Source organism: Miscanthus floridulus, chromosome 6 (genome assembly GCF_019320115.1).
Source record: "Miscanthus floridulus cultivar M001 chromosome 6, ASM1932011v1, whole genome shotgun sequence".
Classification (NCBI taxonomy): Eukaryota; Viridiplantae; Streptophyta; class Magnoliopsida; order Poales; family Poaceae; genus Miscanthus; species Miscanthus floridulus.
This window is the reverse complement of record NC_089585.1, coordinates 131,529,257-131,543,153: the sequence shown is the minus strand read 5'-3', so window position 1 is coordinate 131,543,153 and position 13,897 is coordinate 131,529,257. Positions and strand designations below refer to the sequence as shown.

General features: G+C 40.4%; 1 protein-coding gene across 1 annotated transcript; it reads left to right on the top strand.

Annotated features, from left to right (window-relative positions):
• The first annotated feature begins 2,231 nt into the window (after positions 1 to 2,231).
• LOC136461254 (uncharacterized) lies at positions 2,232 to 3,627 on the top strand. Its single transcript, XM_066460624.1, has 3 exons — positions 2,232 to 2,488; positions 2,801 to 3,139; positions 3,228 to 3,627. The coding sequence occupies exons 1-3, from the start codon at positions 2,232 to 2,234 to the stop codon at positions 3,625 to 3,627; spliced, it is 996 nt and encodes a 331-aa protein (XP_066316721.1).
• The last annotated feature ends 10,270 nt before the right edge of the window (positions 3,628 to 13,897 follow it).

The following is a 13,897-nucleotide window of genomic DNA, read 5'->3' as shown; positions in this document are numbered from 1 at the left end:
AGGGTTATCCCATAAAGGCGTCGGGTGAGGCTGACCCCACCCCTCCGGGATCGGGCGAGACGGAACTCATCCCTCAGCCCTCGGGCGAGACCGAGCCCGTCCTCAAGGCGTCGGGCGAGACGGAGCTTATCCCTCGGTCCTCGGGCGAGACCGAGCCCGTCCCAAGGGTGTCGGGCGAGGCGGAACCGAACTTCTGTTATTCGAACAAAGGATGACATGGCGCCCTTATGCGTCCAGAAGTTTTTTACGTTCGGTGGCTATCGGTTCCACCTTCTCGGGTACCCCGGTATTAGGTCCCCGACAGAACTCACTGTGTTGAAATGGTTCAAGTCACATGCTCAAGGTATAATGGGAATGAGGACAATACATTCGATGGTGGAGCCCCCAATTATAAAAGGATGCGGTGACCAACTCAAAGGTGTTTAAATTCTTTGATATTTTGAATTTGAGTTTAGAAAAAGTTGTACTATAAAGGGGATACAATGCACAAGCTTTAATGTGCAACCAAGTGCTCATTTACCCCCCAAATATCCTTAAAGCCTTAGCTAATACAACAAGCTTTGCAATCCTATCTTTTGTGTTGCCTAGCAGGTGAGGCACTGCCACACTAAGGCACTACCACAGTTTAGGTGAGGCACTGCCGTAGTTCAGCCATGGCACTGCCACGACTTAACTGACCATTAGGAGCAAGGGGTATTTATACCTTCTCTCCCACAACGGTCACCGGTTTAGATCAACCATTTCCTTCTTGGGTGCGACCAGAGCAACTCTCTCTCTCTCTCTCACTCACCATTGGAGCCCCTCAAGCTTCTCCCTTTGATTCTATTCCAAATCCAAGAGAGTTTGAGCCTCCAAACTGCATTAGAGAGCAGCCTCAACTGTTCTTCAACTACCAAATCACTTGGTTCACATTCAAGCCGGTGGATTGTGTTTGTTACTCTTGGAGCTTGCTCCTAGCCGGCTAGAGCGTCACCTATGGAGCTTGCCAACTTGTGTGGTAGCCTCGGGAGGTTTGTAATTACTCCCAAATAGCTAGCGAAATCATCCCTCGTCTCAAGAGTTCATTCTCTTGACTTGAGAACGAGGAAAGGGTTGAAAGAGACCCAAAGCCTTTGTGGCAACCTCAACAATGTGGACATAGGCAAGCCTTAGTGGCGAGCTAAACCACGAGATAAATCGGTGTCTCACTTATGTTCTTATGATTTGCATTGCTTTACTTGTGTTTGTGGTGATTCTAGCGTTTGGTCCCGATCTACTTGTGCTTAAGCTTCCGCTGTGATTCAAGTGGTGGAATAGGTTCAACAGTACCCTAGGAAGCTCAGTAATTTACCTGATCCAATATTCCTTGGGTAGTTTTTGAATTATAGTTTGAGCTTGTCTACAGGCGCAGCAGTGCTGCATTTTCAGTGCTGCAGTGCGTTAGTGCCGCACCTTGGGAGCAGCAGTGTCACGTCTATACTAACTGCAAGTTTGAGTTTTGTTTTAAATAGGCCTATTCACCCCCTCTGTAGGCAACATCAAGGTCCTTTCAATTGGTATCAGAGCTAGGCTCTTAATTTCGGGCTTAACCGCCTTGAGAGACGATGTCGACAAGTGAGGAGGTATCTCTAGAACTTCTACTTTTAGATGGTTCAAATTATGCATCTTGGTCCGCTAGTGTTCTTAATGTTTTTAGGGCCCTGGGTCCTCATATTGAGTGAATTATAGATGTGAGCATTTCACCTCCTAGTGATGATTTGGCCATCTTATCTAAAGAGGAAGTGAAATACTTACAACACAATACTCAAGCTACTAATGTCTTATTTAGTGCTTTGAGTGAATATGTTTTTGATACCGTCATAATTGGAGATGATGAACCACTTGATGATGCTCATATTATTTGGACCACACTCAAAGAAAAATATGACAAGTCCAAATATGATGAGAAGTTGCTCTCATTGGAGGAACCACTTGAGGAGTGCTCAACTTCACCGACAAATGAAGAGCCTCAAGTGATTCTCCCAAAAGGCCTAAGTGATCATGCCACATTCACTTCCTCGCCAGCATATGACTTAATGGAAGGCAATGAAATAGTTGGTGAGAACAATGTTTTTACATGTGGTACTTCTACTTCCTCTTGTTCTTGTGAGACTAACATTTTGAAGGAAGAAGAAGATTGTGATCGGTGGAGGACAAATGATGAATCCACCTCGCCAAGAAGCTCAACTCTCTATGCCACTCATGTGGGTCTCATGGCAAAGAAAGAGAAGAATGTGGCAAGTGAGAGTGAGAGTGAAGATGAAAGTGATGATGATGAGTTCAATCAACACTTGGCAAGTCTAAGCAAGAAAGACAAGTTGATGGTGCTCAAGCTCATAGAGAAAATTCAAGAGAAAGAAGAAACACTTCGCGACCAAGAACAGTTTCTCATCAACAAGATCAAATGCTTGGAGAAGTTGACCAAAAAGCATGAAAAGCTTAAGTTCTCTCATGCTAGTTTGGTTGAAAGGTATTAAAACTTGTCAATTGAGCAAACTCGTACTATTAACTCCCTATCTTGTGTTGCTCAATTAGAAGATGAGAATTATATGCTCAAGGACAAGGTGGAACGGCTCACTAGCAAGAATGAGATCTTATAAGAAGATCATGATGAGCTCTTGTGCTCTCATGAGAAGCCTATGGATTCTCATCTCATGCTAGAAATAGCTCATGAGGTTGTGGTAACATCAGTAAAATCATACCAACCTCACACTCACAAGTGCACATGTACACAAGTTCTATCTATTTTATCATGTGCTAACAATTGTTGCTCTCAAACAAGTCAACCTTCCGTTGAGCATGTAATTGTAGAAACTTATGATGATTCCATTACAAAAGAAAATGAAGAGCTCAAGGAAGAGGTTGAGAGGCTAAAAAGTGACTTGATTCAATTGAAGGGAAAATGCAATGCTCAACCTTCTCAAGATAACCATGAATACATGGTCAAAAAGCTTATGAAGGGATCAACCACAGCATGCATCAAGCCCCATCATGAAGGTCACAAGTCCAACAGTGGCAAAGTCAAGGGGAAATTTGAAGAAGTGCAATCTGTCCAAAATGCAGCAGTTCAACTCAAGGCTATAGAGGTTCTAGGATGCAGCAGTGCCGCATCCCAAGTGCGGTAGTGCTAGACCTAGGTAGAATAGCAAAGCCCCCAAGGCCACCAAGGTGCAACTTCAATCAAAAAGGACTCTTATCACTTGCTTTAGGTGCAAGAAGGAGGGTCACCATGTAAGAGATTGCTCCTTGAAGAAAGAAGAGAAGGGCATGAGCAAGATCCAAGAGAAGAAGAAGATGGCTCATGTCAATTGCTCCAATATGGGACACAATGCCTCTATGTGTTCTAACAAGGTTGATGACCAAGCCACACTTCCAAACAAGAAGACAAGAAAAAGCAAGAGGAAGTATTATGGATGCAATGAGAAGGGTCATGAAATTGCATCATGCCCCTACATGAAGGATGAAGGCTTGGCATCATCAAGAAAGAGGCTCATTGACAAGGAAGCAAACAAGAAGCAAGAGAAGAAGATTCCTTGCAAGAACAAACACCGCATTTGCTACACTTGTCGAGAAAAGGGACATCTAAGTATGGATTGTCCCAGTGGGTAACACTCTTAAGCTCAACTCATCAATTAATTAAAATTTGCTTAGGAGGCCCAAAAATGACACTTGTGCTAGAAAGGTGATTGGTTCACCACGTGCTAGCACAAAGGCCATTTGGGTGCCTAAGTCTCTTGTGACTAACCTTAATGGACCCAACATAGTTTGGGTACCAAGTTGTGCTTGATGAGTGTTGTATGTACTTGAAGGTGATATGAAGCTTTGGGGTGCTTGAGCAAGTTTATTAAAAAATACTGATCTCAAGATATCAATCTTATTCATATATTGTCTATTCTCTCAAGATTGACCCAAGGACAAATTGATGGATATATTTCTAACTTCATACTCACCTATGTAATTAGTACCTAACCCTTGCTAGCTAGCCACTTAACTTGTATAGTCTCTAGTAGTTCACAAATATGTATGTGTTTGTGAATTATTAGGAGTGGCATAGAGTACTTCAAGTTTAAATTAATTATTTGCCATATGATGCTTTTAATGGCTCTCTAGTAGAGCAAGATCTTATTCATGTTGTAGGTATGAGGAACCACCTTGTGAGGCAATCAAGCAAATGGCCATCGGTGATATAAGACCAAAAGAAGTACATGCTATAGAGGTGGAGGCTCCTCATGTCGACGGCTGATCTACAACCTGCTACTGAAGTATGAGCAGCAGTGCTGCTCACACAAGTAGCAGTGCCATGTAGAGAAGCAGCACTACCGCACCCATGCAAACAGCAGCAGCTGACAGCAGTCCAAGTCATGGATGAAACCTACAACCCATCTTTGAGCAAAATGAAGATGAAGAGACCACCTCGTCCATTATAATAAAAAGGGGTGCATGGTAACAACTAAATCCCAAGTGCAATTTATTTCAAACTAAACTCCTTTGTGCCTTGTGTAGCCACTTAGGATAAAAGAAGCACTTGAGAATTTACATTGGTTGTTGGCCATGAAAGAGAAGTATGATTGGAATTGAATTGATCATCTACAACAAGCAACATAGATGACTTGAGTTTCCTTTGTGGACTTCAAACTAAGAATATCAAGATGAAGCAAGTTTATGTTCATCCATGCATACTATGAGTTGATTTGGGGGATTCAGAAACTTGGTTCACATTGGAGGATACAAGTAAATTTCAAGAAGGCCAAGAATGAAGAATCAAGCTCAAGTAAAGTAAAGGCACTTATCACTTCATAATTCAAGAACTCTCTACTTGATGGAATCTTGTCTTATGATAGATCTCCAAATTTTCATTCTTATCTTATGGGCATGTGCATGCTATAATGGTAGTAAGTATTTCTTGGCATAGGATCAATTTGATTACTCTATTGTTGCCATGACCTAGACATAGAGTGAAATCCCAAGTTCTTAGATGAATAAAGTGCTATGTGAGAAATTCAAATACTTAGAGCACTTACCAAAAGGGAATTTACTCTATGACTAGTGTTGTGAGACTAATCTTTCTTTCTAAGTGATCTGTGTAGTCTCACTAAATGAGAATGTGTTTCTCAAATGGAGTGTGCTATCAAATGAAGGCTATCAATCCAAAACATTGTGATGTATTCTCTCTAGTTAATTTGGAATTGATTCATCTATGTTAGCCACTCACCATAATATGGCTTAAATCTACCCTTCGGACTTAATTGACCAATCATGCACATTCATATTTCCATTCCACTCAAAAGAGTGTGAATGAGGCATCAAGGGAGATTTAGTCTATGTTATGAGGATTTCTCTATTTGGTAACCCACTTGCCTTCCACACATAAAGGGTTACTAAATGAGAAACTAGCGCTTGTGTTACTAATACCCTCTTGTGTTGAGCTTATTTATAGAAAATCAAGAAGAAGAAGTTATGCTTGTTTAACTGAATAAATCACAAGCCTGAAGGCTACTCTTCACCTAAAGAAAGATAAGGTTGCTAGAGGCCAAAAGACTCAAAAATCTGAGATTGAATATAATCAAGTTTGAGGTTGAGTTGGATAAGCTATATTGAAAGAATTCACAAGACTACAAGTATTGATAAGAGGACTGAATGGAAATAAAGTCTTGTGGGTATTCTCAGCCAAATTCACCTCAAGATTGGACAAGACCAAGAGAATGAATTGAGAATTATCAAATCTGTCCAGAAAATTGAAATTCTGAGTTGGCTGCCTTCAAGCATGGATTTGGAAGTTCAAATACTGATGAATTGACCTGAAACTTTGTGAGCATGCTACACACATCTAGTACTTGTTTTTGTACAATTTTCTTGAAGATTGATTGAGAAGAACATCAGTTGTGAGTTGAATTCTGCTAGCTTCAGCAATGCTGCTTTCAGACTCTAGCAGTTGTGATAGAAAATTGATTTGGCTGACCAAATGGAGTCCAAATGAGCTAAAATTTTTACATAAGTTAGAGGATTCATGGGTGCACATCTGTACCAAATTTCATGCATATTGGACTAGTGGTATGAGAGATGAATTTTTCTCCAAGAAAGACAGAATTTGAAAACTCACTCGTATGGAATTAGATTGCATCAAAACAACAAGATTAAGGTGGCTCTCAAGATTGGTCATGAAGAATTAGTAAAAATAAGATGCATTAGTTTAGTCTAAAGGAGTTGCAATTAAATTACAAGCAACAACAAGTAGCTACAACTAGTTAGAACTAGCAGAAATCAGTTGTAGGCTTTCAGAAACAGTAGTTGAAATTAATTAAAACTAGAAGAAATCAGTCGTAGGCTTTCAGAAACAACAACTAAAATCAATTGAAACTAGATAAACCAGTTGACTTCAGAAGCTACAAGCAGTAGCAATGAGTTACAATCAGTTGGAACTAGCTAAAATAAATTGGAAGCAACTGTAACCAGCTGAAACTAATTGGACTACAAGCAGCTTGAAGGAATTTGAGTCAATTGAAATATAGTGTAAACTTCTCCCTTGACCTCATAATTATTGATGTGCATAAGTGTACTTTGTGTACTCTTGTATGCACAAATTGAGGGGGAGTTTAGCCTATATCTTGTGGGACTAATGGTTTCTTTCAAAGTTAATGTTGAGTAGTCTCACACACATTGGAAAAAGAAGAACGTCAAAGGAGGATGGATGGTTCCAATGGAATCCTTGGGTGCTCCAAAGGTTATTCTAGGAGATCTCAGTCTTTATAAACCAAATGGTCTCTGGTTTAGTGTCGGATGCTCCAATCCTTTAGTGAAACTGGATTTGAATGAGTTAGAGAAAATAATTGAAGAGTGGACTTTCGTTGTTACTTCTCCTCTTTAGAGCTCATCAAGTGCACATGATCCATCCCATTGATCACCCAGGATCTTGCCAACAATGTGTGGTAACTCCTAGTTCACAATTTTACCTTTTGCTCTCTATGTGAGTTGCTTTAGGTAAAGAAAGAACTAGGAACCTAATATGGATCTTGGATGATCATAAGAGCTCTAATTCACCATGAGTCATCAAGTGAAGAACTATGGCTATCCAAATCATCAAGTCTCACTTAAGATGGTCATATCAATGTGATGATCTATCTACCTTGGTGGTGGTATGTTTTCTTTGGCAAAATTTCAATTGTTGCAAATTTGTTATGCCTTGACCAAGATATAGGAAGAAGTCCTCTAGACTCTTAAACCGATTCAAGTGCATTCACAAGTAATTTGAGTACTTGATGCACATATTAAGGGGAGCCCATTCTATGTCTTGTGTCTTTGAGACTAACCTTTTCTTCTAGTGAATTCGTAGTCTCTCGGTGAGAATGAGTTTCTCATGGGTATTCTACATTGACTCAATCCAAATTGGTTAAGTTATCTCCCATATTCATTTGGATTGTATTTTTATCTCTTAAGTAGCTACTCTCCATAATATATATTAAATTCCCTTGTTTGGACTTAATTGAACAAAAGTGCATATGTTCTTGCCTTCCACATATATATGTATGCACTATCAAAAAGGGGGAATTCAGTCTATGTTATGAGGTTTTGCAATTAGTGATCCACTTGCCTTCCACATCCAAAATAATCACTAGTTGTGAAACTCTAGCTTGTGCAATTTAATGCCATCTCTTGTCTTTATTAGCATTCCCTAGATGAAATCATGAGATACAAGAATCCATTCAAATTGGCATCAGCTTGTGAAGACTCTTTCAATTGGTGTCAAAATTGTAAACATCATATTTCAATTCGTATTTGTGGATAATCTTTCAATGTGGCATATCAAGAAATATATCTTCAATTGGTATCTCAAAATGACAACAAGAGCTAGCAATGGACTTTCAATTGAAATCAAGCACAAGTTTGTGATATCTCCTATGATCAAGAGAGATGGGCACAAATGAAGTTTTTTTTTTGCATTGTGGCAAGCCCATCAAAGCACTAAATTCAAAATTTCATAATCACGGTGGAGATTATGAGGCTTAGAACAAAGGTATATCGCTCCATGAACTCTTGTACTACCTTTGTGCATCTAGGCCCTTACATGCTAGTGTGTGCATGTGTATGCAATATTTTGAGTCACACCATGAGTTTGTTCTTGTGGTGATGATTAGAGAATTATTTAGATATTTGGTTGATATCTCTTGTGGTGATGGCATGAGTTAGTCTCATGTTAAAAGTGTCATCTAAGTGAGGTATGAGCCAAATATTCTAACATCTCAAGAATCTTGACTTAAAGTGTTGCATACTTTGTTTGGTAAAAAAAACTCAGGAGAGAAATCCTATATGCTAAACTTTTACCTACCTCTTGCCCTCACTTGTCTACCATCATTTATTCCTCTTGGTGGAGAGATTCTTTTTGGAGATTAATGCCAAAGAGGAAGAAATATTGGGAGAGAATGTAAGGAAGGAGAGATTGATATGTGGATTTAAAGGGGTAAAAGGGAGGCATATAAGATTTTTCAATTTTATGGTGTGGTGTGTGCAAGGATAGTTTAAATTGATGCTCTTGATAAGGATAATATATTGTAACACCGAGGGTGTGGCAGAACCACCTAGGGATAACACACTTTCGGAGACGCTTGTCTTCCACTAGACACTAAGCACCTTGAAAGTGGACTATACCGGACAGTTCCTGTCGATCACACCCCAAGGGAGAACTCGAAATAATCCATGTTTTACATCTAGAATCCAATTGTGAGTATGAGCTTACAATACTTAGTCTATTTCATACAACATAGAGTCTTTAAAATTATTTATTACAATATCAGAGTTCAGCGTACGATAATTAAATAGTAGAAATGTAATAATCATCTAGCGGAAACAATACATGGATCCATCTGTGCCCACCAGAAGAATCCTCCACACAAGAGCTAACTCCTCAAGCTACACCTACAACAGGGTAAAATAAACCATGAGTACACAATGTACTCGTAAGACTTACCCGACTAGTGGGAATAGTTTCTCAACTCGCAAGGAACATGATAGGCAATATGGTACTGCTATTTTCTTTTGTTTGCAAAAAAGCATTACTTAAAAGTATGTCCTTAGGGTCAAGTTTTATTAGCAGTCATGATTACTTAATTAGTTAACCATTCTAGGTAAGCACTTGTTCTACTTTCTAGAAAGGGTTGAGCAATCAGAACCATTTCACCATCTTTCATCTTCCTAGTTTTTACTACGGTGCTAGACTAGAGCCAAGTCATACCATCTCACGGAAACAGCGATTCACGAATCAATGTATCCCAGCTAGGTACCTTGAAACACACGTCTTGCTTGTACCCTAGGCACAAATGAGACCAACCCACTCCACTCCTATCGAGGGGTCTAGGTCCCCATGCAAACTTGGACTCCAAGCCCCACATTTGATACTCGGTCTTAGCATGGTGCTTAGACCTCCACCTTTACCTCGACTCCAATCAGTCGGTCCAAAAAGAGCTAGAGCCCACGATAAGAGTGCAACGAGTGTTCCCGCTCCCATAAGCAAGTATATGCTCAGGATAATAAGTATGTGACTTGACTACCATCCATAGCAATAGATGGTCCTCAATAAACATGGACTAGGGAAAATAGTGTAACCAAGCTAAGCCTCATGGCCGCTGGGACATAGCTTGTTACACCCACCAATAACCCATGCCATATCCCTGCCTAGTCTCTATTTTCTCTTCATCATTTTTATTATGAAAGTAATAATAATCACCTATTGTGAGTAATGGCAGGTTACTCATGCTACCTAATAGCCTAAGCATAATAGCTACTCCAACCTGCACTAGTAGGACTCTTAGGATGGAGATATATATGCATGTGGTTTCCATAGAATTCCTGTAACATAAATGCACATCACATATATTTATGGTGATTATCAAAAATAAGGGTTATGCACCGGGACTTGCCTTGGGCAAGTGAAGCACTGCTGCACTGAGGCACTACCATAGTTTAGGATGAAGCACTGCCACAGTTCAGCCAGTGGCACTGCCAGCAACTTAACTGATCGTTGGGAGCAGGGGGTATTTATACCTTCTCTTCTCTCCCACAACGGTCACCGCTTCAGATCGAACCATTTCCTTCCCATGTGCGACCTAGAGCAGCCCTCTCTCTCTCACCATTGGAGCCCCTCAAACTTCTCCCTTTGATTTCATTCTAAATCCAAGAGAGTTTGAGCCTCCAAACTACATTAGAGAGCAGCCCCAACTGTTCTTCTACTGCCAAAGCACTTGGTTCATGTTCAAGCTATTGGATTGTGTTTGTTACTCTTGGAGCTTGCTCCTAGCCAGCTAGAGTATCACCCATGGAGCTTTCCAACTTGTGTGATAGCCCTGAGAGGTTTGTAATCACCCCAAACAGCTAGTGAAATCACCCTTTATCTCAAGAGTTCATTCTCTTGACTTAAGAATGAGGAAAGGGTTGAAAGAGACCCAAAACCTTTGTGGCAACCTCAACAATATAGACATAGGCAAGCCTTAGTGGCGAGCTAAACCATGGGATAAATCGGTGTCTCACTTGTGTTCTTATGATTTGCATTGCTTTACTTGTGTTTGTGGTGATTCTAAGGTTTGGTTCCGATCTACTTGTGCTTAAGCTTCCACTGTGATTCAAGTGGTGGAATAGGTTCAACACTACCCTAGGAAGCTCAGTAATTTACCTGATCTAATATTCCTTGGGCAGTTTTTGAATTATAGTTTGAGCTTGTCTGCAGGCCCAGCAGTGCTACATTTTCAGTGCGGTAGTGCCGTGCCTATACTAATAGCAAGTTTGAGTTTTGTTTTAAACTGGCCTATTCACCCCTCTAGGTGGCATCAAGGTCCTTTCAAGAGGCTCACATTGGGCATGAGTGGGACTCAACTAGAGAGAGCATAAGTGAAGAGGATGAGAAGGTTGCAACCGTTGCTATCCACAAGTCATCCCCTACACCAAGGCTCTTCAACAACATGTCTAATGATGAGTACTACTCCCCTTATATTTGTCTCATGGCAAAGGGTGAGAAGGTCAAACCAAAATCCAAGCCTCCACCTACACCTCCTAGTGATATCTCTAGTAGTGATATTAGTGATAGCTCTAGTGATGATGAATCTAGTGATGAAGAAATTGATCAAATAACTAAAAACTTGGATGGAAAGACCAAATTATTAATCACTAAGCTAATAGAGGATTTAGAGAATGTCCAAGCCTGAGCTAGAATCTAGAGAGGAGACTCTTATCCAACAAGAGGATCTCTACATTGCTAGCAAGGAAGCTCTTGCATTAGAGAGAAGTGAGGTGGAATCCTTGTGCAAGGCTTTGGCCAAAGAGCAAGAGGACCATGCTATCACAAACACAAAGAAAGCAAATAATGCTCTCAAGAAAAAGTATTATGACTTAGATGAAAAGCACAAAGAACTGGAGCTGCAATATGGCATTCTTTGGGATAGCAACTCACATCCCTCTAAGGCAATGGAAACCTCTACTCCCTCCACTAGTCAAGGTTGTGGAAAATGTTATAATCTTGATTTGAATGACTATTCCACTAACCTTGCCAATATGGAGGCTATGAGAAAGGAGATTGCTAGGCTCAATGAGATTATTGGTAAAGGGTGCATGATTGATAAGGATCAAACCAATGATAAGAATAAGGATGAACAAAAAGGGCCACAATACAAGCAAGGAAGGCATCCCTCAATCAAGCATGGGCTCGGCCACACAAAAGGAGCCAAGGCAAATGGAAGGAAGATAGTGAATGGCTATGAGTGTGTGCAGTTTGAGAGGAAGGGCAAAATTGGTGTAGACCAGCCCACATAGACAATGGTAGTGCAATGTCCCTGAGCGATAGTGCCACACAGTGGTAGTGTCATGGTGAAGGGCGGCGGTGCCATGCCCTACAAAAATGGGAAGGCTACCAATTCTGTTCCTGATCAGACTAAGCCCAAGAAGAAGGTGTTCTAGCAAAAACAAGTTTTCCAGAAGCCTAAGAAATCAATGTGGGACTACCAAGAACAAGTATGCCTATCAACCAAAGACCCATGCATCTCAACAAAGCTTGACATCATGCTTTGTTTTGAAGAACAACAGCAGTGGAAAAGTGGTTGTGAAATATGTTGGAAAGGAAACCAACATATATAGGAATACTTCTATTTGGGTTCCTAAGTTTCTTGTGACTAACATGCAAGGCCCCAAGTCGAGTTTGGGACCTAAATCTAGCAACTAAACTTATTTTAAAGGCATACTCCTCCGGTGGATCAAGTTGGGTGCTTGATAGTGGATGTACAAATCATATGACCGGAAGAAAGGAGTATGTTCTCATCATATTCCTCGATGACAAACTTAAATGAAAATATTGTCTTTGGAGACAATTCAAAAGGGAATGTGATTGGTCTCGGTAAAGTTGCTATAACCGTTGAGCATTCAATTACAAATGTATTACATGCTGATTCATTAAGTTACAATTTGTTGTCTGTTTCTCAATTGTGTGAGATGTGCTACAATTGTCTCTTTATGGATAAGGGTGTGGAAGTCTTTAGAAGGAAGGATTCCTCTATTGTATTTACGGGTCAATTAAAGAATAAGCTTTATTTAGTTGATTTCAACAAAGATAAAGCTAAGCTTGAGACTTGTTTAGTGGCAAAATCTAGCATGGGTTGGCTTTGACATCGCCGACTAGCCCATGTTGGGATGATGAACTTGGCCGAACTTCTAAAAGATGAACACATCTTTGGACTAACAAATGTTCGCTTTGAGAAAGATAGGATTTGTTGCACTTGTCAAGCCAGAAAGCAAGTTGGCGTACCTTACCCACCGAAGAGCATCATGACCACCGAACAACCATTGGAGCTAATTCACATGGATCTCTTTGGACCAGTCGCCTACCTAAGTCTCAGGGGTAACAAATATGGTCTTGTTATTGTTGATGATTATTCTTGTTTCACTTGGGTATTCTTTTTGTATGACAAGTGTCAAGTTCAAGAGAAAGTGAAGACATTTGTTAGAAGAGCACAAAAGGAGTTCGGTCTCCCAATTAAGAAGATGAGAAGTGATAATAGGACCAAATTCAAGAATACTCTAGTTGAGGAGTTTTTTTATGAAGAGGGCATCAAGCATGAGTTTTCAACTCCATACACCCCTCAACAAAATGGTGTAGTAGAAAGAAAGAACTAAACACTCATTGACATGGCAAGGATAATGCTAGATGAGTACAAGACGCTAGACCTTTTTTAGTGCGATGCCATCAACACCGCTTGTCATGCCATCAACCATCTCTACCTACACAAGAAGTTAAAGAATACTTCATATGAGCTTCTAACCGATAACAAACCTAAGGTGTCTTACTTTAGAGTGTTTGGGTGCAAGTATTTCATACTTAACAAGAAACCCAAAACCTCTAAATTTGCTCCTAAAGTTGATGAAAGCTTTCTTCTTGGTTATGGATCAAATGAGCATGCCTACCGTGTTTTCAACAAAACCTTAGGGAGAGTTGAGATTGAGGTAGATGTGACATTTGATGAATCTAACGGCTCTCAAGTAGAGCAAGTTGATTCAAGTGTTGTAGGAAAGGAGGATCCACCATGTGAAGCAATCAAGCAATTAGCTATTGGTGATATTAGACCACAAGAAGATGAAGCCACTGAAGTGGAGGTTCCTCAAGTTGCTGCTACACTAATTTCCACTAACATGCTTGATGCTAAACAGCAGCAGACCCCTACTACAACTCCAGCATGCGATAGTGCCACACCTGAGAGCGGTAGTGTCGCATCTGTCCAGTCAGCAGCAGCTAATTCATCTCTAGCTCGTGGATAAGATCTACAACCCATATTTGAGCAAGAAGATGATGAAGGTCCAGAAGATGAACAAGAGGCCATTGAGCATCCAAGGCTAAGACAAACAATACAAT

Bases quoted from the DNA above. Each gene is read 5' to 3' on its own strand.
- LOC136461254 (XM_066460624.1), top strand. From the start codon at position 2,232: ATGGCAAAGAAAGAGAAGAATGTGGCAAGTGAGAGTGAGAGTGAAGAT. The intron at 2,489-2,800 runs GTATTAAAACTT...CTCTCAAACAAG, and splicing joins CATGCTAGTTTGGTTGAAAG to TCAACCTTCCGTTGAGCATG. The intron at 3,140-3,227 runs GTAGTGCTAGAC...CACTTGCTTTAG, and splicing joins AGTGCCGCATCCCAAGTGCG to GTGCAAGAAGGAGGGTCACC.